Source organism: Taurulus bubalis (assembly GCF_910589615.1).
Source record: "Taurulus bubalis genome assembly, chromosome: 11".
Lineage (NCBI taxonomy): Eukaryota > Metazoa > Chordata > Actinopteri > Perciformes > Cottidae > Taurulus > Taurulus bubalis.
The window spans coordinates 21,482,813-21,509,024 of NC_136599.1; the positions used below are offsets into that span (position 1 = coordinate 21,482,813).

Here is a 26,212-nt window from a genome sequence, read left to right on the forward strand (position 1 = left end):
TCCTGGGTCATCAAAGAATACGTTAACACCTTCCTCAAAGGCTATATCTGTATTTCATGTCCATCTTCCACTGCGGCTCGATGGGAAAACACAAACGAGTGACTTTTTTTAAAGGCTGTAAATTTAAGATATCAGCTGGATTTCACTCACTCGGACTGCTTAAACTTTAGATGAACAAAGTATTCGAATTACACTGACCGTGAGTGATCAGAGTGTCTAGGACACCTTTACAGGTCTACAGGCTGGTTCAACTTGTGACCTTCAAAAAACAAATCTTGAGTCTTCTGTCTGATCTGTACAGTGAAATCGGTCACAGTGTTTGATTCCTCTCTTATCGGAAGACACAATTTTGATAATGAGGAAGCAGATATAACTCCGGTAGCAATAAAACAACATTTATGTGTGAGTAGTCATATACCGGTCCAGTCACTCAAAGACAGAGTCCAGTAAATAAAAAAATATGCACTTTGTTGTCTCTTTGTTGCTTGTCTCTTTTTTAATATAAATTATTACAATAAACCACCGAGGTGTTTGAAATGTGTGTATGATGCAATGGCAGGTCTGCCTTACTTCATCAGATCATTGAAAACAGATGCATTCGTTTAACCTGCACCGACACTGGTGTTGGAGCTCAATCTGACCAATACTGCCCCCAAAGTTAGAATATCAATAGTATATGGGAGAATGGGCCATAGCATGAAATTATACTGTGAATAATCCAACGAGTCAAGACTGTTTACAGAGTTATACATATAGAAATTAAGCAGACGTGCAATTATACTATATGGCTTTACCTACTGTTAACAAATCCAGGTAATCAATAGATAGATGGTAGATCGTTTTCCAAATTATGATTAGTTTACTTTTTTATAATGTAACGTTGACGACTATTTTTTTAATATTCACGTTTGTCTTTCCGAAATAGGGACGAGGGCTGCAGCAAATAAGGAATCAATCGCTGGGTTTAACGTCGTTCACACGTCTGATGCAAAAGGCGTCTTTGACTTTTTCCTACAAAATAACTAATGTATTCACTGTCACTTCACCGACACGTAGTGGGAGACTTTTGTCCCTCTCATAATCAGCTGTGTGGAGAGGGGTCAATCATGCGGCGGGGAAACCCGTCAGCGTGATGTCAAAGCCCGGACGGTGGAGAGGCGGACCCGAAGTGGCCCAGGACGTCCAGCTCAGCGCGCCTGAGCAAAATGAAACATGGATGAGGAGGTCGCCGAAAGTTGGGAAGAAGCCGCCGATAGTGGGGTAAATAATGAAAGGCACGATGCCCCACCAGCTAAAGGCGAACGTACTGTCGCGAACTTCTTTGTATTTCCATGGGGACTTTTATAAGTTCTCGTAACGTTGATTTATCTGTGTGTTTGTTCAAGGCTCCCACGGGCCAACAATGTGGCTAAAGCTAGCGTTAGCTTCGAGAAACTTGGCGGAGCTAACGTCAAGTAGCGTTTAGCTAGCTCGCGAGGTTAATGTGGCGTTTAGCCAACAGACGTCAAAGAGCCAAAGTGATGTTTAATACTTCTAACTCGTTTCTGGTGATATGACATCAACGCGGCCCCTTATTAGCCGAACGGCGACCCGCTAACGGACCAGTTGAAGGAACAAGATGCTAAACCCACGAAGTGAAGAGTTCCCTTAGCTTAATGCTAAGCTAAGCTAACACGAACACTGTATTAATTACATGTTGGTTTAACGTATCGGCACAAGTACAAACGTTTCACACGACTCAAAGCCTTTTCCACGACGCACTCTGGTCTCATATTGAACGTTTTAAGACGTTAATGGTAAACGTTCACGCTGCTCCCCGCGAGAAACGAACCGATCTGTGAACGACGACTAGCAGTGAAGCGAGTCGGTCGACATTTCCGTCAAAAAAGTCAAGATAAGTAACTTTGCTGAGTGTGTGCGATTAGTTTCACGTGGGGCGCCTGGTTTATATCCCACACGCGCTACTGTATAATGTCAGCCTGCCTAATTAACTTGGTGATTTCCTGTTTCAAGTTGTTGTGGGGCAATAATTTCGGCCATGTTGCCAACTGCTTCTCTGGGGACGAGCTAGTTATGACGCCACACTTGTAAATGGGTAACATTTCGCTCAAATTAGCCCCCCCGTCGGTGGAGTTAGTTCGGCGGACTGTCTCTGGCTCGTGGCTCCGGGAAGAAATGAACATGAACGATCGGCGCTCGTGAGTTGGAAGTTCACATTACCAAAAAAAATAACATTTAAGTTCGTAAAACAAGCTCATCATCAAACCTTTTTAATGAACAATTTTCACTGGCTACGTCATGCGGCTATACGAGCACGTTGCGTTACCTCTGCAGCGGTCCTGCACGTGTATAAATAGCTTGTAACCGAAACCTGCCCTCCGTCCGCTCTCCGACTTGCTCGCTTCTTGCCGCACTTTTCTCTCTGCCCAAAAATCAGTCGGACCATGTTGTTTTTCATAAATACATGTTTGCACTATTTTCTTTTCACTCAACAGGAAATGGAAAAACGGTTAGAAGAGAAGCTAAGGATCAGCCAGAAAGAAAAGTAAGGCATTTTAAAGGTAGACGAAAACATGGCCCACATTTGTGACTCTGTTTTAAACAATTGCATCGATTTGTCTTCAGAACTATGCTGTTTTGCTATGTGTCTTGCTTATTTGTAAAAGTACACACCTAGACAAAATACTTTTGTTCAGGTGTGTACCAGTGATTTTAAAAGTCACTCCAGCTTACCATACAGGTGTTCGGCCAAGAGCCAATTACTTTTTTTGGGAAGCACAAATTCGGTCCACTTAAGTTATTCCAATATTTCATCCATTTGTACATTTTTAAAGTGACCTCAATGGTAGTGTGTATCCTAATTATTCAAAATGCTGTACCAAGTATGTATTTTGGAAGTCTTTTGGCCATCTAAGCTGTTATTGACACCGCCCCCCCTGCTGTGGGTTTGCTTCTAGGGAGTCCAGTAACAATTCCTCCCGATCTCCACTGAATACGACCATGGTGATACAGGACGACTCTCTACCAGCGGTGCCGCCACCTCAGATACGCATTTTGAAGCGGCCTACAAGCAATGGGTCGTTGGGCTCACCCTTCAATCCGAACAGGCCCACGCCACAGGTCAAGTCTTTGGCTCAGCGCGAGGCAGAGTACGCCGAGGCCAGGAAAAGAATACTAGGCAGCGCCTGCCCAGATGAGACTCCTCAGGACAAACCCAACCCTGACCGGTAACAATCCACAAATATTATTTTATTTTTTTTTCCCCCAACGGTTTTACTCGCAGCCTAATAACACGTTGCTGCAGGGCATGTGCGTTTAGTGTCGTTCGTTTTGCTGAAGACTGTGTTTTACTTTTTGTGAGCCAAGTATCCAATTGGGAGAGAGAGAGACGGCAAAGGAATAGGCATTATTTGAGTCTCATCCACCTTGAGTCCAGTAATTAACATACTTTGGTTGTTTATCAATGAAATGTGTTTATCACAGTGCCATCTATTACTCTTATTCCAAAATCAAAGGGTTTATTTTATTTTCAACTTGATTTGACCTGTGATTCAGAATGTTTTTGTTGGATCTGTGCTACTTTTAGACTTAAATCTTGGATTGGATGGAGAAAAAACTATGTAAACACTACTGTATAAATAAGCATCTGTTTCTTTTGGCTTGATTTTGATTGACAGGAGGTGGAGCCTAACGATAATGACAGAAAGCTGTCTGCAGCTTTGCAGAAATTGATTGACGTTCTCGATAATAGTACATAATTTATTAAATTGAACAAGAGGACGTTATTTGAATTTGTCCTCAGTTGGATTTGAATAAAGAATGGACACAACGAAAAACTACAAACACCATCTTGAAGCCAGCTCCCTAAAACCAAGAGGGAACCATATAATTAATATCACGTGGAGATTTTTTTTCTTCCTTTGTGAGAATACAGGAATCTTTTAATTAGGGTAGTTCAGGAGAAAAACATCCATTGCAAACAAGAACGGTGCGGAAAGTAGTTGTGAGCCGTTTATGTCCGGCAGCAAGTGGCGCGTCTAAAAGGCTGCTGTTGCTAATGTCTTCCCGGTTGGTCTGATTTTCTTCCAGGGCCGGTCGCAATAACTCTACATCGCCTTCAGAGGACACCCGATCAAACAATCACACTGTCCGGCAGCCAGCCGGCCCAGACGGCACCCAAGGTTTCCGACAGCACAGATAAGCGGGGCCCTGGGGTCGCCCAGCCATTGAGGGGGGAGAGAGAAAGAGAGAGATATTAAGGGTCACCAGAGAGCAACGTCAGCAATGGATTCTGAAAAACTTTCCTCCTTCAGTTCCATTATATATTGAGCGGGCTGCGAGTGCAGCTGCACTGCTGCCCGACACTTCCCACTGGCGGTCTTGTGGAACTCAAGGAGGAAGTCGAATGGAAATGTGCTCTCTTCTCTCCTCACTCCAGTCTGTTTGACACTGTGATAATGGACATCTTCTGGACTCACTGTGATGATCCCTTTAAGAGACGCCCCTTCGGCTCCATCGCTCTCCTCCTCCAGTGCCCAGCAGCTCTGTCTCAGGGCGGCTACGAGGCAGAAGCAAAGACTTGGACAAAGGATGGCAGAGAGGAGTAGAAGGGACGGGCCATAGCAAAATGAGATGAGCTGGTAATCGGGCAGCAGCCTCTCCCCAGTAATAATACCAGACATCACCTGTCACACCTTTTACATCCATGTTTTTAATTTTCAGATGTTGGCTCGCATCATTTTTTTTTTTTTTTTCTGGCTTCTCTTTCATTATCTATACTAGGGATGCTCTGATATCTAGAGTACAGATGTACATGCTTTACATTATACATACACCACCAAGAACCGGTTCATTTGAACAGTATTCATTTTGAGCAGCATCTGCAGTGTTAATGAAATAGGAATCATTCATATTTTTCATCTTTGTTTGGTGGTAAAATATTCTTAAAAAACACTTTGTTTTGGTTTGACATCTTGGGCTGCAGCTTGTGGCGTCAGGTCTGCCTCTGGAAACTCGCCACCAAAGCTGAGTACTTAACTTGTACCCGCCCTGTAGTTAGCATTATCAGTGCACCCCTAATATGTATGTTACCATTTGTTTTTAAAAGCTGCGGTTGAGGGTCAAGTTGTATATCTGTTTACGGTTCCTCTTGTTTTTGTTTTTTAAATAAGCTTTTTCAGCTGTCTTCCTTAGGCCGTCGCATCATTATTTCTATTTAAATAGTAAAAGCAAAAAAGACATAAAAAGGAGATTCCGGATATGTCTGTTTTTAAGTAGCTTTTCTGCCTTTTTGTATGAGATAGTAGCAATGTCGGAGCAGTATTTTAATCGAAATGAACCAAAATCCCATTTTAAAATCAACGTGTGTGTGTACACACACACACACACTCTAAATATATATTTTAAAATGTTAATTCAGATGTCAGTGTGAAGGTGGTGTTGGCAGCAACTCGAGGTAGGGTCAGTTAGGTGGATGAATTTACTGCTGTACTCCACAGGCCTCCGTCATATCCCCACCTCGTCAGCGGCGCCCTCGTTTCTTCATGTCTCTCGCTGACGTGCAGTACGTAGGAAACTCAGGTGCGCGTGAATGAAATGAACTAAGATTGTATTTTTCCAGTGGGTTTTCGATTGCTTCAAAAACAGCAAATTTCCGTATTTTTGGCACTTTTGTGAGAAGCAGTGCTACACAGCGAGATGTAACTGAAACGATGTCCTCGTCCCAAGATGAATGAATGCCGGTTGTTTTTTTTGTCTGACTGTTGGCAACTTGGTCGGAAACGGTGACTTCACCCCGTGTGATTGTTGGCTAACTGACGGTCCTCTGCTGAACTGGAACATGGAGAGTGGATACGCAGCTGTTTGAGCCAGAGAGGTAGAGACTGCCTGTATGAGCAGGACCATTGTGCCCAGTAGATGAGAGCTCAATAAAGCCATATTCAGTGGTGCACATCAATAGAAAAGCTCTTATTATAAAAGGGTGGAATTCAGCTCGTGCCTCCTGTATCACGTCTTTACTCCGATTGATTTTTTTTTTTTTTTTTTTTTGTTACCGTCTGTCAAAGTAATTGAATCCATCCGAGGGGAGAATTCGCAAGAGATTTCAGTTCAGGAAATAAAGCAGCAGAACAGGCGACAGATGGATTTAGCTGAGCTTTGAGCGAGAACTCAAACTGCCTGTAAATACTGACTTAATAAAATGATTTGCAAAAAGAACTAAAGTATTTTATTTTGTGATGCATTTTTATTACTTTGTCCAGAGAGGCTCATGTGCATCTCAAAAGGGAACATTAACCGGTTGAAAGTACTTCCAATGAACACTGATTAACCAAAGTAACACATTTAAATTCCATTCAGACTATTGCACTGCTGTATGAAATCTCAAATCCACCCTAACTGCCATGCAACGGTCAGATTAAATTATTCTTTTTTGTAATTTGGCTATAGTGACTATGGGCTTTAACATGCAAACTAGTGATGGCGAGATGAAGCTTCCTGAAGCATTGAAGCTTTCTATCCAAATGGTTCGCTCATGGGCCGGAGCTTCATGTAGCTTCATTTGCTCTACTGCGCCACCAAGTGGACAATAAATGTAAAACAGGCAGAGTGATCATAACGACACCATGGCTTTGGTGTGTGAAGCTTTACATTGAATACATTATGTTTGTGACACCAATACATCAATTATTAACTCATTAATATTGTGTCTATCTTTATGATATAATGGCGGGGTCAAAATCAAAACTCGAAACAAATTGTGAGAGGGTTGTGATGTGACTGTGGGTCAGTGGTTAGAATATCCGACTTTCAGTCAGAGGATCGGTGTTTCGAGCCTCGGCTCCGTTAGTCCATGTTGATGTGTCCAATTTTTGAAGTAAAAATAAGAACTTTTCCACAGTGCTGAGCTTTTTGAGACTATTTCGCCTGCTTTATAAAATACCCTTTCACAGGCACACATGACGCTGGGTACAGAGAGGAAGGGGGAAATCCATTGAGTTTCGCTGCCCCTTTATATTTCAAATCGCACGGCAAACCCACAAACCATTTTCTGAATCAGTCACGTGGTACGGCCGGCTCGCGAGGCTTCGAACGTCACCACATACGTCATCGACACAAGCCTCGATACGCGCTTCACCAAAATCTACCTGGATTACTCGACACGCGCATCGAAGCCTCGCCACGAAAGGACGCATCACTAATGCAAACCCATCAGTGCTTTATGGTCCTCAAAGACCCCACCATCAAATTACTTACAATATTTCAAAACACACACACACACACACACACACTGAAAGTATACATAAATATATATATTTTATTAATGAAGGTAAACATGACTTTGCATTGTTTAAAAAAAAAAGAAAAAAGGATGTAGCTCAGACGGGACTTTCTGGCTCTAATGACTGACGGTGTCCGACAGAGCAGGTGCTAGCTGCACTGGATGACTGTGTGTTCTGTGGGGGACAGGGTTTGATCGAGGGGCGGCCATGATAGAGATTCAGACAGAAGGGCGTTAATGCGTTTGTATTGTTTCTTGGACTGACGTCTCCCACGCAGGAACCGAAAGCAGTTCAGGAGACCCCGGTCTACTAGCACCTGGGGGGAAGACAAAACGACTCGTTAAGCATCTCTAGAAATATACCACACACGAGATGATCTACTAATGATGGAAAAGGACAAATCCTTTTTTAGCGCAGACATTTTGAGAAGAATCTGAGGATTCTGCTGGGAGAAATAATCCCCACTAACAGTTTTCCATACTGTGTATGTCTTTTGAATATGCTGCGCATGCAGAAGGGGCCAGAGAAGTTCAATCCGATAGCACTCGAGAGGAACTGGCCTTCTTCATGAAGGAGAATATTACAGCTAAATGTAATGTAATTACAGACCCAGAGTTCAAGTGTAAAGTTCAGCATCACATCCTGCTGTGCTTCCCAACCAGCTATTTTTCACGTAAATCCAACAAGTATCAAAGTATCGTATCGTCTCTCACCTCGGCGACAAAACAAATGACGAAGTTGAGAGCAGCCACGGCGACGAGCAGCATTTTAAAGTCCATGTCAAGGAAGTCGTGCAGTTGTAAGATTCGGCAGACAACGGGCCCGGGATACAACACCAGCCAAGTCGTCACGGCAAAGAGGACGAGCAGTACACAGAGGAAGATCCCTGGAGAGAAGAGGAAGAGGAAAAACAACACTTCTGAATTCAAGGTCCTTCATCTTCACGACGAACAGCGTGACAGTTTTTGTTAGCACAGGTCTGAATGAGTCACCCTTACAACCCCCCAAAAAATATAAATCTCACAATTGAAGAAGATCGGTTTCTTGTGAGGGTAGCCCTTTGTGACCACCACGGCCATGATGATGAACTGGAAAGCGGACAGAAAAAACACACTGGTGTTCTCCATGTTGGGCAGATTGGCACTGCCGAAAAATGTCGAATTGAGTGGAACGTACCTAAAAAGAAAAAAATACACAGGGGAACGGAGTTTTACAGTGTGTCAGAATGTTTATTTAGCTTTATTTGGCTTTTTTTTAAACTGACCAGTCCTGCGAGGTGGTGATGAAGAACACGGCCAGCTGGCCCACAACAATCATGAAGGTGTGGATGAGGAGGCTGCCCAGGACGGGCAGGGCCAGCAGACTGGCTGAGGGCCTGCAGGGGTGCAGCTCCTTGCTGGGGCCTCCTGCCCCCATCACGATGGCCAGCAAAGTGGCCAAAACCAAGTCACAGTACAGGAACTGCAGGTCACCGAGGTTCGTCTTCACCTGGACACACACAGAGAAACAGAGAGAGAGAGAGAGAGACACGACACGTTTCACTGTATGTTCGGTAGGCCATGCGATCAGCGGTGCAACCAGATGGCTTTAGATTCAAATACATCAAAGCGTTATACTTGCAAGGTTTCAGAAGAAAAAAAAAAGAATGGTGTGCAGTGTCTCTTTTCATACTCCTGCGTGGTTGATAAATAACAAAAGTTTTTACACATCTGGCTTATGTCCAGTGTCTGCTGCATACTTGCCCGTGCTTCCTGTGGAGCTTTTTGTAGTCCGTTTTAGCATCATCACGACTACAGCTGCCGTTTCTCTCTGGAATATGCTCGTTAACGAACCAGAGACGGCGTCCATCAGAGAATCAGCGCGTGGTAATATGACGGCTTCTGTTGTTAAGCTAACGACGACATCTTATCTACACCAACAAGCCGGCCTTTGACAGTGAAATGGCAGCAGCATGAGGGCCACTTTGAAAGCGGCTACTCACGGTGTAGAGGATGAGGACGGAGCAGAACTGGATGAGGCTGTACGTGGCCATGTACCTAAAGAGACTGAAGGAGGTGACCAGAGAACACCGGCCTTCTCTACACACAGAGAAAACAAATATATTATTATATATTCTGCTGCAGATATTGTACTACAAACATTTCTGGTTTAGTTGCTTCGTCCATTTTTAGTTGACGCCTCCTACTTGCTAACCTGATGAGCAGCGGCACGCAGCTGATGTTTTCAGTCTTGGAAGTGAAAGGCGACGCGACTGAAGCCTCGGCTTCGGACAGGGAAACCCCGACGTCAGCGGCCCTCAGGGCCCCGCAGTCATTGGCCCCGTCCCCACACATCCCCACCCGGTAGCTGTAGTAAGAGAAGCCAAGTGGTAGCTAGTGTTAAATTTGATAAAATTATACAAATGACTACACGTGATTAGACATTAATAATGGTGCAACATTTTATGTGGATTCCACAAATAAGATACACTGGAGTGTCAGTATCCCACAGTACTTCATAGACTTTTCCACTCTGATGAGAATTAAATTCAGTTGTTTTTGTTTAGTAAAATGTAGACTGCTTACGCCTTAAATTTAATAGTATTGGTATTAGCTCCTTGATGCCAACATGGATGTGCTCTGAGATACAGTTCCTCCAATGGCCACTAGATGGGCCAAAAACCTGTACACTTTTTGTGGCAGTGGATTTGTTCGGGCATTTCTAGCACTTCCATCCACCCATTTACCCGTATTTCAAGTAAGTGTTGTGGTTGCAGGTTAATGAGGGTTTGAGTTCCCCCCAACGGTTTTCTTTTCTTTTGTGTGTTGCCCATCCTTTCCATTTTGTGTGGGAACTCACTTCAGTTTCTGCAGCTCCTTCACCAGCTGGGTTTTCTGGTCGGGAGCCATGCGTGCAAATACGGTGGCTCGCAACAAAACCTGCAAAGACGGCATGTCAAGGAAGGTTGATCTTGAATTGAAATACAGCCCAATATTGTCCCTGTCACTACTCCTCCCAATTGTTGAATGCTAGCGTCATTTTGATGTAGAAATAGCATGATCCATTCTGCTGGGATAACATAGCATACATTACCTTTGGCAAATACTCAGGGAAGTGATTACAGAGGGCAGCAAAGGACTTGCCATTAATAGCCAAGTGATACTCAAACCCACCCTGAGAGGAGAAAAAAAACATTACCAACAGCAGCCAAACAGCATCCTCCTAGTTAACAAATGTAGGCCATGAATGCCTATTATGTGTGATATAGTGAAAGCTACTGTACATAATCATTAAAATGTAAACACAAATTAGGTTTGACTTCCAATCAAACCCTTTTCACTATTCTCTTTCAAGTTCCAGAGCATGACAACTTGGGAAAAGACTTGTGACTTATGGTGAAGGTCATCCCCTTTAATGTTTTTTATTTTATTATTTTAAACAGAGTAGAACAAGTATCTACAATCCAAAATGCCCTGGGCGAAAGTTGCTCCAAGACAATCCTCAAAGAACAGAACCATGGTTCCCATCTTCCCAGATATCGACAGCAGAGTACACCGGAGACTTCAAAAGACGAAGCGGTACCAACCCGAGTGACAATAGAGGTTTGGGTGACAGAGGCCCCTCCTTCTTCCAGGCTGAACTTCAGGGTAGGTGCGGACCGGGCAGTTTGGGCGGTTGCATTAACGAATATCACCGTCTCATTGAATCCCACCATGCCGCAGCCTTTTGCTACATTGACTGCTGTTAAGATGTTGTCCCCTATGTGAAGAAGGACGAAAGAAAAAGATTTGACATGAGATTAAGATGATGCCTGAAATTTAGCGCTTTAATTATAAAAAAAGTGCAGCGGTTCTCTCACCAGTGACCATGACGCTGCGGAGGTTTGCCATTCTCAGGATGTTAATAACCGTGGCACTTTCTGGCTTCACCAAATTCTTCATTATCAGCAAGCCGAGGAACCGCATGTCCTTCTCTACCTCTCCTCTGTGGAAAGACAAGCAGCTGCACTTCAGCATGAGCGGGTTTACAACACGCTTCAGGTGTAGGGATGATGACAAATGGCAAATGAGTCTATTGAAAATAAAATAAAACACAAAGCAGCCAGAAGCACAGACGTGGGTTCCCACCGTTCAATGGCCCTCAAGTCAGTGCTCCCGTCTACTGGTTTATAGCCGAGGGCGAGGACTCGGAGGCCTTCACTAGAGAAGCCGCTCAGTTCACTGGAGAACTGCGCCGGCACTGTAAACAGGAAGCAACACGTTTAGTATGAATGTAATGGAAAAGAGTGAACAGCAGACAAAGTGCAGAATTCATTTCATTCACATATATACATTAACAGAGTCTTCTTATTATATTATTAATAACAAGTTACTGACCAGTTTCTGCTCGGCAGAGGCTTGCCACCATCTCTGGGGATCCTTTGATGAAAGCGAGTACAGAGCGTCCCCCGCGGGCCACCGTCACCACACTCATCCTCTGCAGGGCCGAGGAGAAGGGAAACCTCCGGACAATGGCCACCGCTTCGCTAGTGGACTGACAAGAAAAGAGAAAGAAGGATATCAGTTTTGGATAACTGGAAACTCCAGAAAGATATTGGCACAGTAGGGTGGGACACAGTAAAATAATAATAATAATAATAATAATGATAATTACATTGCAAAAGGTACTGATGTTGCAACTTTTCTCCATTTATTTTTAATTTTAGTTTCAGTAAATTAAGTCATTAATTTCACATATTGACCACAATGTCAAAATCTAAGGCTAAAAGAACGATCAATACCTGTGCAACAGTTCTATCAGAGTTAACGGGATTAGCCGTTAACAACAAACAAGTCCTACTAGTCGGTCAATATGAGAGGAGGGACACTCACAGTCCCTTGTGTAGGAGGTTTCAGAACAGCCAAAACTCTGTGGCCTCCAAACTCTGCATCCAGCACCTTTCCATCTCCCTCTGGCTCCTGGAGGGTCTGGAAAAATAAAATGTAAATATGGCGATTTAGAAGATTAAATGTAATGAGGGATGCAATGACAAAAAAATAAGTGTTTTTTCTACAATGTCCCAGAAGTGCGCACAAATGCTTTTTGAAGTAACAATATTTGTTCATATTGATAGGTAATAATGGCAAAAAATGAGGTCATGTTTAAAAAGAATTGTGTAACTGATACCAACAGAATGGTTCAAATAAACTGTGCATTTACTTACAAATTCTTTTAAAAGTCTAACCGAGTCATGCGTGGGGCTTGATATATCCAACCTGAATTTAACAACCGAGAACTTTGGCTTCTTTCGTTAAAGAAGAAAAGGGTTTTATAAGTATGCCAGTATTGTTTTAGTATCAGTACCAACTTTGGTGATGCATTATACTAATATTGAGAATTTTAAAAAAACACCCTTGAAGTAAATAAAACAAGTTTCATACCCAGCCAGTGGACTCGACCATCTTGAGCTCCAGAGGGTCTCCGAGGGGCTGTCCTTGCAGCAGCGTCACAGTGTGACAGCAGGCCAGGCCTGAGAGCATGGGCCCTGGGGCCAGGAGTCTGGGGTCCGGGACCAGCTCTGAGAAACCGGCAGTTCCCCCCTCCATCACTCCCCACACGTCGAGACCCTCCTCCGTAAGAGTCCCTGTCTGGAGAACACAGCGGTGCGCCGATGAAAGGAGACTTCAACGGGCGAGTTCACGACGAGCTCTCCACGTACGAAGAGTGGATTCCCCCTCACCTTGTCAAAGCAGAAGACGGAGACCTTTCCGCAGACGTTGATGCGTGGCGGACTGATGCAGAAGATTCCCTTTCTCTTCAGCCTGCGCTGGGCGTAGATGGTGCCCGTGGTGATGGCGGCAGGCAGGGCGGGAGGCACTGCGATGGTCACGATATCCAGGCTCCTAATCAACAGTGCCAGCCAGGTAACCTGGACACACACATCCAGACACACGTCAGTGTGTGTATATGTATGTATATATATATATATATATATATATATATATATATATATATGGTCTTTGCACTTACATTGGCTCTCCAGAGGACTACAGTGCTGTAAATGGTGCCAATGAGCGCTGAAAGGACAGAAATAGGAAAGAGCTTATTAATGTTCAATTGTTGAATAATAGGTGAGAAAGACTAGAATACATTAAATTAATTAGTTGTAAATACAGATAACATTAGCTTCTTTATACAGTCTTGAAACAAAATCCTGCAGAAGGTCACTGTTAAAAGTGCTTACCAACAAAACCCAGGATGAGCAGGAACTTGGTAGAGTCCTGGTAGAAGCGGAAGTCGATTGGCTGAGGATGCATAATGGAGCTGATGAGGCTACCTTTGGCTGTGAAAAACCCTGAGGATGAGATAAAAAGCAGAAGAACTGGCTTGACTTGGAGAGCAAACTTAAGATCTTAAAAAGGAACCCTTCACAGTGCAAACTTTACCATTTCAAGTGGGGGTGGACAAACTACGGCCCGCGGGCTCACAAAAAAAAAAACTGTTACAGAATCACATTAGGGTTTCTACTCACCGGTGCTCGTAACCACAGCAACAGCACCGCTGCTGCCCCCTTTGGCCTGAATGAGCTGGGTGCCACAGAAGAGGGTGTGTCTGCGCTGCTCCGTCTCCGAGCTGTACCTCCCCTCACCGGTCGGCAGGGGCGTCTTCAGCACCGGGACACTTTCACCTGGACATGGGGATGACGAGGAGGAAGAGGAGGAGGACAGAATTGCAATGTTCATTTCAGATATGAGCGGTTTGCCAGATCAAAACAGTTGGTTCAGATTTAGGATATAAAACTGATGCACTATCTTTTAACAAGGGGCAATAAAAATGCTTAAAACCCACAGATGTACGCAGTCATCTTGGATATCACTTGTGATGGCTAACTTGTGACTAAATCAGCCTGAAGGTTTATCCCAGCTTTCAAAAAAGGAACATTGTGTACGTTTTTAGTGGCATCTAGTGGTTTATAAACCCCACATCTCAGCCCTCCCTCTCGAAGCGTGCTGGGCCTACAGGTAGAGATCGGTATCTTTAGGAGTTTAGTACAACTAGGGGCTACTCTTATCAATAATCTGTACTTCAAATTCAGAAACAATTAGAAGTTATTTATAATTTAGATATAACTAAATATTGTTTCTATAGCAGCAACAGAAAAGTCACCATATAAAGTAATGAATAACTCACTGGAAACAAACGTAAATTGTTAATTAAATAACATGTCTGAGTGAAGTTTATTTAGAATGAGGAACACAGACATCAGTCAGTATCGGTCGTTCCTCCTGTAAACGTAGCGGCGGTGCATTGAATTAGGTTTCACTTTCGTTGGTGCTTGCTGAACGGAATACAAATGCTGAATATTTGCCCCGAAATATATCATTGCACAAGCGCAGGTACTGTTGGTGGGGGGCGTTGAGGTTGGTTGATCACCTGTGAGCATGCTCTCGTTGACCAGACACTCCCCGGCCAGCAGGGCAGCGTCACAGGGCAGCAGCAGACCTTCCTGAGGGATAACGAGACAGTCGCCGGGGACCAGCTCCTCCGAGCTCACGCACTCCTCCGCTGAAGAAAACACACAACGAGTGAATGCATGTCCCTCTGGAGAGATGGCTGTACTGGGTCCGACAAAACAAAACGACAAGCTTTCCTTCTGGTTAGGCTTTACGGCAATTTTTGAAAAATAAACTAGTCCTGTAACCAAAACAAACTAAATCTTATTTCTCAGCATGTAGTCACGTTGTTTGCTTATTAACATCCGTTTGCTCTTATGACCACAATTTGCCAATCCTGTTCAATATGGACAGTCTCATATATTCTATTGTAAGCCAGGACCGGGACACTTTTCATAGAGCGTCAACTTCAATGTTATTTAGTATATTTGGTCAATACATTTATATTTTTGACCCACTTCATAATTATGGTGATTTATCACTACATGAAACCGTGGCTACACGTTACTGCCGGACTCATGTTAACGCTCAATCGCGAAACACATCCACACCAATTTCTGAATCTACAAGAAATTCACATTAGAAGAAGAGTACCTTTGCAAAAGCTCACCTCCTGACTTTCTCCGTACCGTGACATTTATGACAAACTGGGCCATGTTGCGAAGAGTGATGCTTTGCTGTGGAGTAAGGTTTGTATAATGTTATTTTATCCATGTTCAGAGCTAAACCCACAACAGAGTATGGTCCAAATAAGTGTCCCCACTGCAAGCTCACCTTGCGGATCTCATAAAGTGAGAGGCCGATGGAGAAAACGGAGATAATAAATATGCACACGGCGTAATAATAATACTCATCGCTCAACCACAGGGCGATGCTGAACACTTGGAACACATAGAACGGGTTGAGGACCTAAAAAGGAGCCGATAAGAAAAAGAGAGAGAGAGAGAGAGAGATCAATTTGATACTTCACCTGGTCGTTTGAATAAAATAAACAATTAAACAAACAAATCTGAGCCAGGCAGTATATAAAGGACAGATTTTCCATCTCACCTCCTCAAACAACAGTTTTATGTAAGGCTTCACAGGCACATCAATAAGGTTGGTCCCATACATGCGTCTCCTGAAAGAAGGCATGTCATGAATAACTCAGCAGTGCCCTCTGAGATTGAAGAATCAGATTAATTTCCTACCTCACGCTCTGCTCCAGGGGACTCAGGCCCTTTTGGAAATCATACAGGTCCTTGCAGGTCCAGTTCTCATCGAGGACACTATGGACAAAAAGATGGAAGAATTCAGCGTTAGGGTGAGTGAAAAAATAAATAAATGAAATATTGGACATTCATGTTGGAAATATGACAGAGGAAAAAAGTAAAACTGCCTAAAAAACATTTTCGATCTAAACATACAGGATGAACCTAGCTGCTCGGGACTGTGTACAGTGCAGTGTTCTTGTGATTCTCTCCCACCCCCGTTTCAGTACCTGACGCGACAGAAAGCTCCTTTCCTGGCCAGCCAGATGTAGCGCAGTCCCTCAAACAGGTAGTAGCGCAGCAGCGTTTTCTGGAACACAACAACGGGCACCTTCAGCATTGGGAGAGAAGATCCCTCAACACATTGTTCTGCCAACCATTCACTTCTTCCTCACCTCCTCCTTGTGCAGCTGAACCGTATCCCTGCATTCATTGTCCTCCAACTCAACCAATAACTCCAAACTGAAAAGAGACAAACCCAGTGAGTTGAGCCTACACACAGTTTCCACAGATACGTGCATACTGGTGTTAAAAGCCTTTTAAAGAAAGGTGATGCTGAAAGAAGGTAGGGACTTGAAGCTGACCTGCCGTCCTCCATCTCCTCTGTGAGGACCTCCACCACATGATGCTGGTTAAAGCTATCCTGAAGGTACAAATGACACGGATACGCTGGTGACTGTTGGAAACTAGGCACAACCAAGATGACACCGAATGTCACGAGACAGAGCCAACAAATACAAAGCAAAGTATGGAATCAAATATACTTATTATAGCATATTAATTCAACGTTCCACCCAGTAAGAACGTGTGAATACAACAGATTAATTGGTGATAAATATTGGTCAGGAAACTGGTGACGCAAGAATAGGTATTTACTGCAACCTGACTGGTGGCAATTATTAGCTTCATTTAAAAAATATTGGCTTTTATTTTTGTGCCGACGTGTGCAGAATTTATTCTGAAAAAGACCAACAGCTTTTCGGACATCATCAAACTAACATTTCAGCGCAGGTTCTATTAAAGAAAGGGGAAATTGTAGGAACCAAAGGGACAATTCATTTGCTCACTCTTATGAGCAGAATATCCGCCAACGCCAGAGGGCAGGAGCAGCAGCGGGCGAGGACAGCGAGGCGTGGGCGCCAGTGGAACACGATCAGGAGGAGACCCAAGGACAGCGCAGCGCCCAGACGACACAACCACACCCGCCAGCGCACCCACTTATAGCCCTGAACATCCTGGCGGGGCAAAAGAGTCAACATGGGCCATTCAGATTAAAACAAAAACATGATTTCCATTGTGCTGGTGAGTTTAGCAGCACCCGTATACATCGTTTGCCACACTTGGACAGTGGACGTTCCTTACCATATGGGAGTCAGGACTGAGCAGGCGGTCTCTTGGACTGGGTGAGGGGAGTCCGCTCTGCAACCCGGCCGCACTACCTACAGGACAGGGACAATGTTTCACATGAACTGAGCAGGACAACCAACGCACATCTTCAAAGTCAATACAAACAAAGCACATACTGCAAAGCTCTCGTCGAGTCCATGTTGCACACTGCAATCACTCCGTTTGGTATGATCTCTGAGGCATGGACGTTTTTGTCTGTACAATATGGTCTAAACTGGGACTTAACAGACACTCAACAGCCTGGGTCAATGTGGTGAAAACTATGGTTTAAATGTTTTTTTTAATTTAAGTAATTCCTCTGCAAAAAGACTGAGCAATTCTAGGGAGAAAAAAGAGAATGCAATACAAACAAAGCTAAACTTTATGAATATATGGAAGACAGTGGGAGGCTACCATAAACTGTAATAAACACACCGGAGCCGACGAAAAACACTGAGTTCCTCTAGAAACATTAACTTGTAATGGCTACAGAGGGTGAGTAAAATGTCCCATAAAGTATTATACGTTTTCTACAATCTCACAGTAAAGACACATATTAACAGCATACAATAACAGAGAAGATAAAAATATATATATATACCAGAAAATGGAGTGAAGTGGTTACGGTGTTTGTTTAACCCGTACACGTACAAAGAGAACCGGATTCGCACTTCCGTTTCCGCAGATGTGGATTAAAAAACAAAACTATGTAATACTAATTAACACATTTGAAGAGGAAACAATGTGCTTACCGTCAACTCGAGACCGTTACTAAACACTTTGTATCGGTCCCGAACACAGAGGGTTAGTTCGTGTGAACCGCTCGCGCCTCTCCGCAGGTAACTACCGCTGCTGTTGCGTTACACCTTGCTGCTGCTTTTCTCTGCTTTTTTTTTCTTTTTCTTTTTTTAAATACACCTGCGTACGTGTCTCGCGCAAGAACCATGGCGACCAGCATCACTAGTTTAAACAACTTCTGAACCCTAAGGCCATTTCTGTTGAGGCGATAAAATAACAAGCAGGACCTTGTCACTAAAAGGACACGCAATGCCTTTATTCCACACCGTTTCAATGGCGACTGTGGCTGCAAAACAAAGATATATACATAATAAAAAGATGAACGGTTCTGTTATAAGTAGGCTTTATGTTGTCAGGTGAATATCAGTTCACGGTTTGTTCGAAAATATAACGACACAAACCACCTGACAGAAAAAGGCAGACAAACTCGTCAATTCATATTTATGAGTTTTTTTTTAAAGTAGCAGCTTGTGTGTAGATAGATATAGTTTATTCATACCGTGACAAAATGTGTTTGTCACAGTAGACACAAAAATATCAGGAATGAAAGATGCTCAATACAACAAAATCAATATATACAACAAAACAGTATAGATAACAGGTGTAGAGTTTAGCGCCATCTAGCTGTGAGGTTGCAGATTGCATCCAACTGAATACCCACTCTCCCTTTCCAAGCGTGTCGGAGGGATATATGGATACGGTGGCCTTCTGGCAATGTAATAAAGGCACCGGGCTGTCACTATAGAGCCATGTGTTGTTTGTCCGTTATGGGCTACCACAGGAACGTGTCGGACACCATGAAGTGGACCCTGCCCCAATACATAGACAAAAACACGACGATTTTTTGTTTTCAGGCGATCATACACTAATTAAATGATGTTTCTGAATATTATATTCCATTTCAGCCAATAGACTACCCTAGACACACTGCTCCTTTAAGTCGAGTCTGATGTCACCTCCACATGAGGCATACAGCTTATTAACTAAAAACTAGTGTCAGATCTGTACTCAGTATCGACCAGGTATCAGTGGAGTGGTATTGTGATGAAGCAGTTGGATGAGCGCGTCCCAAACCGTCATGTTAAAACATCTTCGTATGGATGCAATCTGCAGAAAGAAACCAGAGCAGACGTTCATATTATGTGTGTCCTTCCTACTTGTAGCGTTTGTGTTGGCTTCCACACACACACACACACACACACACACACACACACACACACACACACACACACACACACACACACACACACACACACACACACACACACACACACACACACACACAAAGAATTGAGTCATTTGTTTTTGTCACAGTTCATAACACATGACCGTGGTATAGTATCATGTGAAGGCTAAACAAGGCGCGTGTAACTAAATGTGAGATATTTCGCCCAATCACATGCTTGCTTTGCTGCAACTAGGCCAATCTCAACCAAGAAGGTAATTTGTCATGGTTTGCGGTGTGCCAGATTGTTTGGAATGATTTCCCTGTTATCTTCATAAGCTCCAAAGTGGTATCCAGTTCCAGCCGGTTTCAAGTGACAAATTCATTGAAGTACCTACTAAATAGGCCGTCTCAGCACACACAGGAATTCCAGGCTTCTAAAGTAATAATTATGCACCTTTTTAAATGACCAGCTTGTCCCAGGCAGCAATTAATAACTCACTGTTCAAAAAGGACCATCTGGTGGAGAGAGGCCACAGTGGACAACACATCCTGCTGTGGTCAATGAGCTGTGGATTACCCGAATAAAGTCCAGTCTTTCAGTTTCATCTTCATCCATTACACACAAAATGTCTGCAATGTAAAAAAAAAGGGAAACGCCGATGCACACATGACTAAGCAAGACACAAGACAAAGAAACAACCAGCCTTTAACCTCTAATAGCACCAGCTTCAGGCCAACAGCCTGTACTCTCAACAGTTTGGTGGGCCAGCCTGACATTGGTACCTGGCTCTGTTAAAGCTAGCCATCTCTGCACTGCAACTATTTCATGCTCAGCGGCCTCCATAGACGTTGATCCCCAAGCTGAAGGCGGATTCATCGCTCCAGTTCTAATTGAGACACTTAGTAGTACTTACTGTAGTAGTATTTGTATACTTGCGTTAGGAATGCTAGTTAGGCGGTAGTGAGGTTTGCAGCACATGTGCAAGATCCGAGAGCGGCATTTCGATTGCCTCTCAACGGCTCTCAACATGTCGACGGTTGAGACTGCGGCTAATAGCCAACTATGCAAGCAGAGGGAGAGCGACTCCATCCTCTGCCCAGGTACACATTATTTCACTACATCTTTACACAGACAACAGCTGTTTGATGCCATACAAATGATTAATAACAATAATATACAGCTCCTTTAAAATGGCATTCTTGGTGATGGGGAGGAAGCAGAGACTGACAGCTCGCCATCAGCTGTGCAATTAAACCAAAAACATCTGCTTGGCTTTGTGCCCCCTGGAGGTAAGAAAGGGGATCACATGTTTGTTTGTTTTTTTACTTTTTGTAATTTAGGTTAAATTACCCTTTAAACGCCACCGGAGTTTGCATTTGAAGCACATGACTGAGATGTAATCACACAATGACAGGACAGTTAAATGCTCATTTGTTGCTTTGATTAAAACAACTTATTTCCTCTCATCACCAGTTAGCTATCAGATAGCTACATTGTTGGTTAGTATACATGGCTGCTGATTAGTAGTTAGTTATGCACCCTAAAACCTGAAGCTAATCAACATTTGCACAGACAAAAAAAATAGCACCTCTGGTTTGCTGTTTTTGAGCTAACCTTGTTCGTTTAGAGCACTCAAACACACTCACCGTGCCTCTCCATCCTTCGGTCACGAAGACTGCCTCCACATGACCACCGGAACCCAAATGACAGCAGAACGAGTCTTCTGGCCGGACGGACGCGCTTCCTCGATCAACCCCAACCCGCTAACTAACGATATACCCTTCTACGGCGAGTCGCGATGTCCAAAATAGTCGCATACGTGCTAAAGTGCAGAAACGCCGGTAGGCTCATGCCAGCTTGCTGCAGAGCCGCAGTCCTTACAAACGACTGAGCTCCTCCACACAGCAGATCATGTTCTCTTCTACATGACAAGAGATTTGATCAATATATTTTGTTCCGATAAAGACAAAAAAATCCCGACATCAGTTTGATTACAGTAGTTTTCATTTGGATGCTTTTGCCTATCCTACACATCTCCAATAGAACTGTGAAAATTCCCAGAAACACACTCTTTATCGCTTTCCTAGGGCATCCTTTGCAAATTGCTCATAATCTTAAACCTACGCCGTCAGCCAATGTATTAAAGCTTTGAAGCTTTATTATAAAATAACAACTGTTGGGTTGCCAAAAAAGTATGTGGATCCCTTTGGCAGGAGTTTGTACTCCCTCTGCATTGTACTTGTTTTTTTAATTTAAGATTGAATTTAACATGATATGTTTTGTGTGATTTCCCCACAGACCAACAAATACAAATAGTGAAGCTTTGTTCCCCCGTAGAAATGTTGACTTGTTGAAGCAGTGACAAGCACAGGTTTAAACAATAGCATTAACAATGGCTTCAATCCGTTAATTCTCCCAGTCAGTCATATCAGTGAATGATTATGGACTGCACAAGAGCCCTGGATCTGGTTCAGATCAGACATGGACCTGTCTTTTGCCTTCTTAGACAAGTCTGCTGAGAAAAAGGCATTTTGGGGCAATTAAAATGTCCCATTAGTTGTGTTAATATTGTTTATTGCAATGTACTGTATGTTGCAAAGGAAATCAACAAGAGTATAGTTTGTTCTTTTCTGAACCAAAACACATTCAGTTTCCTTAATGAGCACAGCACATCTTTAATGAACATATATTTAAATATTTACAGTCGAGTTCCATTACAAGTTCCATTAGCGTGTCCCAAAGAGTCAATACAACGGAGCCCAGTATTTTAATTTTGCAAGCAAATAACCTGTTGCACCACTCAAAATATGTTTTATTTAACAGTTCTTTAGAGCAGCCTTTTCTCACAATGTCCTGTATTCCTCCCACTTATCAAATCCCGCTCGGCACACGTGGACTAAACACGTGTTTCTAAAAGTGCTGAATGTAGGCAACAGTTCCTTGGTTTGCTTTTCTCTTCCTTTTAACTTTGTTCCAGGTATTAATGGTGGATCTCTTGAGCCAGCTGGTTTTTCACACGTTCATGAAGCCGCTGCTTGCTTCTCTTTGTAGGTTGCCATCATCTTCTTGATCTCCGCAATGGCCTTTCCCGGGTTGAGTCCCTGTGGAGCAGCGTGCCAAACAGACCGTGAGAAAGCAACACTCGATTAAATCTGTGAGAGAACGTGTGCGAGAACGCTTTTGTGGTACCTTGGGACACGTCTTGGTGCAGTTCATGATCGTGTGGCAGCGGTAGAGAGAGAAGGGGTCCTGAAGCTTAGACAGACGTTCCTCTGTGAATTCATCGCGGGAGTCGATCATCCACCGGTAGGCCTGAGGGATAATAACAACACAGTTGGCATCCGTCGTTTGCTCCATCATTAATCACATTATCCACCTAAACCTAAACTCCTGCAAATATCTGAGCTATTGGGACGTGTATCTTATTACTAAATAGGAAAGAAAACTCACCTGCATGAGGACAGCAGGTCCCAGGTATTTGTCTCCGTTCCACCAGTAGCTGGGACAGCTGGTGCTGCAGCAAGCACACAGGATGCACTCATACAGGCCGTCCTGTTGGGGTAAGAAGACTATGACTCTACGGGCAAATAAATCACCATGCGACCATTAAAAGTGGGACTCTGCTCAATATTTCCCACGAGTAATACATTGTGAAAAGGGGCAGATTGTGTTGTCAATTCTGTGACTGGCCGGCTGAAATCCCTGCGATTAAATGACAACTGTGACCGTGATAAGAAGACCTCCAATATGGCTGTATAATATGTGCAGAGCTCTGTCGATCTTATGGTGAGATTTTTTAATTACCAGTTTTTGCCTGTCTTCCACCGACTGGAAATACTGCTCCTTCCCTTCATTACTGTCATCCTTCTTTTTCAGGTAGGGCTCGATGGATTTGTACTGGGCATAGAAGTTGCTCATATCCTGGTGGAAATCACATAAAGAGGTAGGGAACTCATAACTCAAAAAAACAATAAATGCACCATAATGTAACTTTTTTTTTCCACTTTTAAACATGGCAATGTGAGGAGAAACGGCATACACTTTGCAGCACTTACAGGCACCAGATCTTTGACCACATACATGTGTGGGAGTGGGTAGATTTTTGTCGGCTTGCTTGTGTTGGTGTCAATTTTGTTCAGGCATGCCAGCGTGTTGCCTCCATTTATGTTCATGGCACACGAGCCGCAGATACCTGAAGAAACAAGCAATGGGTCACTGACATCCGGCACAAAAGGTCAAGTGAAACGAGCTGAATCTAGATTTGTTTCTTACCTTCGCGGCAGGAGCGTCTGAATGTGAGCGTGGGGTCGACCTCATTCTTGATCTTAATGAGGGCATCGAGAGTCATTGGACCGCAACTATAGCAACAGGAACGTGTCAACACATTAGAGGAAAGCACAGCCCAACAATGTTCTGTTCACGGGACCCGGTTATGACTCACGTGTTGAGATCGATTTCATATGTCTGCATTCGTGGTTTGTCTCCAGTGGTGTCCGGGTCCCAGCGGTAAATCTGGAACTTCTTAATACGGGCTTCAGGAGCCGGGGCAGCGGCCGTCTGAGCGTGCCGTACCATCTGTATCGAAGATAATAAAAATCAAATAAGAAAGTTAATCTTAAAGTAATCCCTTCTACAGAAAGCATTTTTCTTTTAGGCGAGAGTAAAATAAAGAGCCACAAAAGCGAGAGGTATGTACAAAGGAACACCCCATAATGTGACCTAACAGCCGTTTCTGTGAACTCGGGCCAAAATAGGAAGCACTTGGTTATTCGATCCTGCGACACCAGAGGATACTACTTGCACTAATACATTACCTCATGCAAACAACAACAAAAATTAAGCTTTATTTGTATTTCACAAATCTAAAATAATGAACAAAGTGTGCTTAGCAGTAGAACGAAGAGACCTAAAACGTTTTTTTTTTTTAAATGTACTATAAGATCACAACAACCACAGATAAATGATAAAAAGAAAATCTCAACGAAAGTATTTGAAAACCTGTAAGAAAAAAACAAGACTCAAGCCTTTATATTACTTGTAATATTTCGTATTAGGTTCATATTATATCATATTGCCAGTTTATCCTGTCTAATACCGTTTACTCTTCTTTTTGTTTTCATAAGAAGGTATGGAGACGCCCCCTGGTGGCAGCTCGGGTGAACTAACAATAAAGCGTTACATCACTTAGCAGTCTTTAGTTACCTAACTGACTTTCAGGACAATGAAAGATGGACTTCAGCACAATAACTTAAATTGTTCCATATGGTCGTGAGAAGTAAACATATCTGTGTATCCTCACTGCTAAAACACAAACAAAACTGTTTTGATTTGATAGCCTTTGATGTGAGAGAGGGGGTTGTAAAACAAGCTCAGCTCATGAACAATGGATATATTTACTAAGCATGTATCATAAAAGCCTGTATTCATAATGAAGCGTTGACTGTTTTGCTAAATTCACAATAGCGTAGCACTCAAACGCAACAGTCAAAAGATCAACACAAACATACACGTTTCCTATAAGTATCCCGTGAGGCGTTTCTCTGTTCTTGCGCCGAGTATAATAGTTGTACTCACCACCATCATGCCAGAGTTCCTCACGGCCAAAACATTTCGACACAAGGCGCCACCGACCACCGACATCTTTCCAAGTTAGAGACGAGAGACGGTGCACCACGGGACAGACAGGACGGCTGACTGTTTTGTGTCGTCTAGCCGCAACACCTATCTGCTATATGACTCAAAGCCCTGCCGTATACGTGCATTAAAGTGACGTCAACACGTCGCAGTGCGGAGCGGCTGTTGCCTTCACGAGCTCCCACTTAGCTCTTTCTTCTGGCTATTTCAGACCACAAAAGTACACGCATATGTTTTGTTGTTGTTGTATGTGCTGCAGCTGGAGAATACAATGAGCTTCCAGCATGATTATGGGACTGTTAATGTTGCCGTATAAAAAAAACACTAAATTCGGTCCTAAATGTACACTTCGTATGGGAGTGTCTATAGATCCGACAGCACCTGAAGGCCCCATGTGAAATAGCCTCTTTCACAACCCTCCTTGCTGTAGACGAGGGTCAGTTACATATATATAATAATAAATAATAAAATAAACATGCATTGCTATGCTAGTACTTTTACAAACTTTACTTTGCCCATATTTCACAATTGTTCTCCTTTAATTTTAGTGAATATAATTATTTCTTAATACCCTTTTCTGAATGTAATACTGTACATTTTCCATTTAATTTCTTCTCTTTCTCAATATGTATGTCATACTGTACATGTTCTATTTAATTTCTTCTCTTTCTCAATATGTGATTGTTCAGGCCATCTTAATGAAGTGATTTAGATTTTGTGTCTACTTAGCGTGCATTGTTACTCAACATGTCCTTGACCCATCCATTTTTTATATGCTGTATGTTATATAAAACATACATTCAATATACGTCATTGATTTTCTGCTGCAATAGCCCAGTTAGTTGATCACTTTATTTTGGTCTTAAATAATATCAACAGTCACTTTGGATGGACCCCTGTGTGCTGCATTTAAAAGGGCCCATAAAAGAGATAGGAGCCACTCTGTGTGATTACAGTATGTCTGTTTTATATATGTAGTATGGTAATGTAATGACTGCTGGTCTGTTTGCATTCAATATACATCATATCCCTGGGGCAGAGATGCACACAATGAGCTATATCCTAATGAACATGAAGGTTGAGAGGTAAATTTACTCATGCAGATTTAGATTAATTCAATGATTTTTGTCCACATGTTTAATGAAATGTAACACTCACAACTGGCTCTCCAGAGAAATAACCGGCACTCCTCATCCTCATTAGTGTACACAAGCTAGTGGCCAAATATTTCCCTGGCTCACACCCTAAAATATGTTACACCAGTGTCTTCTCATTAGATACAA

General features: G+C 43.1%; 3 protein-coding genes across 3 annotated transcripts; 1 reads left to right on the top strand and 2 right to left on the bottom strand.

Annotated features, from left to right (window-relative positions):
- Window positions 1-1,212: 1,212 nt before the first annotated feature.
- szrd1 (SUZ RNA binding domain containing 1) lies at window positions 1,213-6,215 on the top strand (the record flags this gene model as incomplete). Its single annotated transcript, XM_079225979.1, has 4 exons — window positions 1,213-1,260; window positions 2,496-2,545; window positions 2,958-3,227; window positions 4,090-6,215. The coding sequence occupies 4 exons, from the start codon at window positions 1,213-1,215 to the stop codon at window positions 4,199-4,201; spliced, it is 480 nt and encodes a 159-aa protein (XP_079082105.1). The 3' UTR covers window positions 4,202-6,215.
- Window positions 6,216-7,373: 1,158 nt separating this feature from the next.
- Window positions 7,374-17,400, bottom strand: atp13a2 (ATPase cation transporting 13A2). The gene is made up of 28 exons (XM_079226581.1): window positions 17,305-17,400; window positions 17,010-17,177; window positions 16,527-16,585; window positions 16,338-16,404; window positions 16,173-16,252; window positions 15,883-15,960; window positions 15,743-15,812; window positions 15,467-15,601; window positions 15,303-15,369; window positions 14,673-14,804; window positions 13,771-13,926; window positions 13,483-13,593; window positions 13,269-13,315; window positions 12,979-13,167; window positions 12,680-12,886; window positions 12,131-12,226; window positions 11,636-11,792; window positions 11,387-11,498; window positions 11,119-11,243; window positions 10,846-11,018; window positions 10,353-10,433; window positions 10,119-10,198; window positions 9,474-9,626; window positions 9,262-9,358; window positions 8,545-8,768; window positions 8,305-8,456; window positions 7,994-8,166; window positions 7,374-7,596 (listed from the first exon to the last, which is right to left on the bottom strand). Exons 1-28 carry the CDS (start codon window positions 17,305-17,307, stop codon window positions 7,429-7,431), a joined length of 3,360 nt encoding a protein of 1,119 aa, XP_079082707.1. The 5' UTR covers window positions 17,308-17,400; the 3' UTR covers window positions 7,374-7,428.
- A 4,565-nt stretch (window positions 17,401-21,965) lies between these two features.
- LOC306743463 (succinate dehydrogenase [ubiquinone] iron-sulfur subunit, mitochondrial-like) lies at window positions 21,966-24,990 on the bottom strand. The gene is made up of 8 exons (XM_079225975.1): window positions 24,870-24,990; window positions 23,737-23,870; window positions 23,568-23,653; window positions 23,351-23,487; window positions 23,100-23,216; window positions 22,746-22,847; window positions 22,485-22,607; window positions 21,966-22,396 (listed from the first exon to the last, which is right to left on the bottom strand). The coding sequence occupies exons 1-8, from the start codon at window positions 24,933-24,935 to the stop codon at window positions 22,316-22,318; spliced, it is 846 nt and encodes a 281-aa protein (XP_079082101.1). The 5' UTR covers window positions 24,936-24,990; the 3' UTR covers window positions 21,966-22,315.
- Window positions 24,991-26,212: the final 1,222 nt, after the last annotated feature.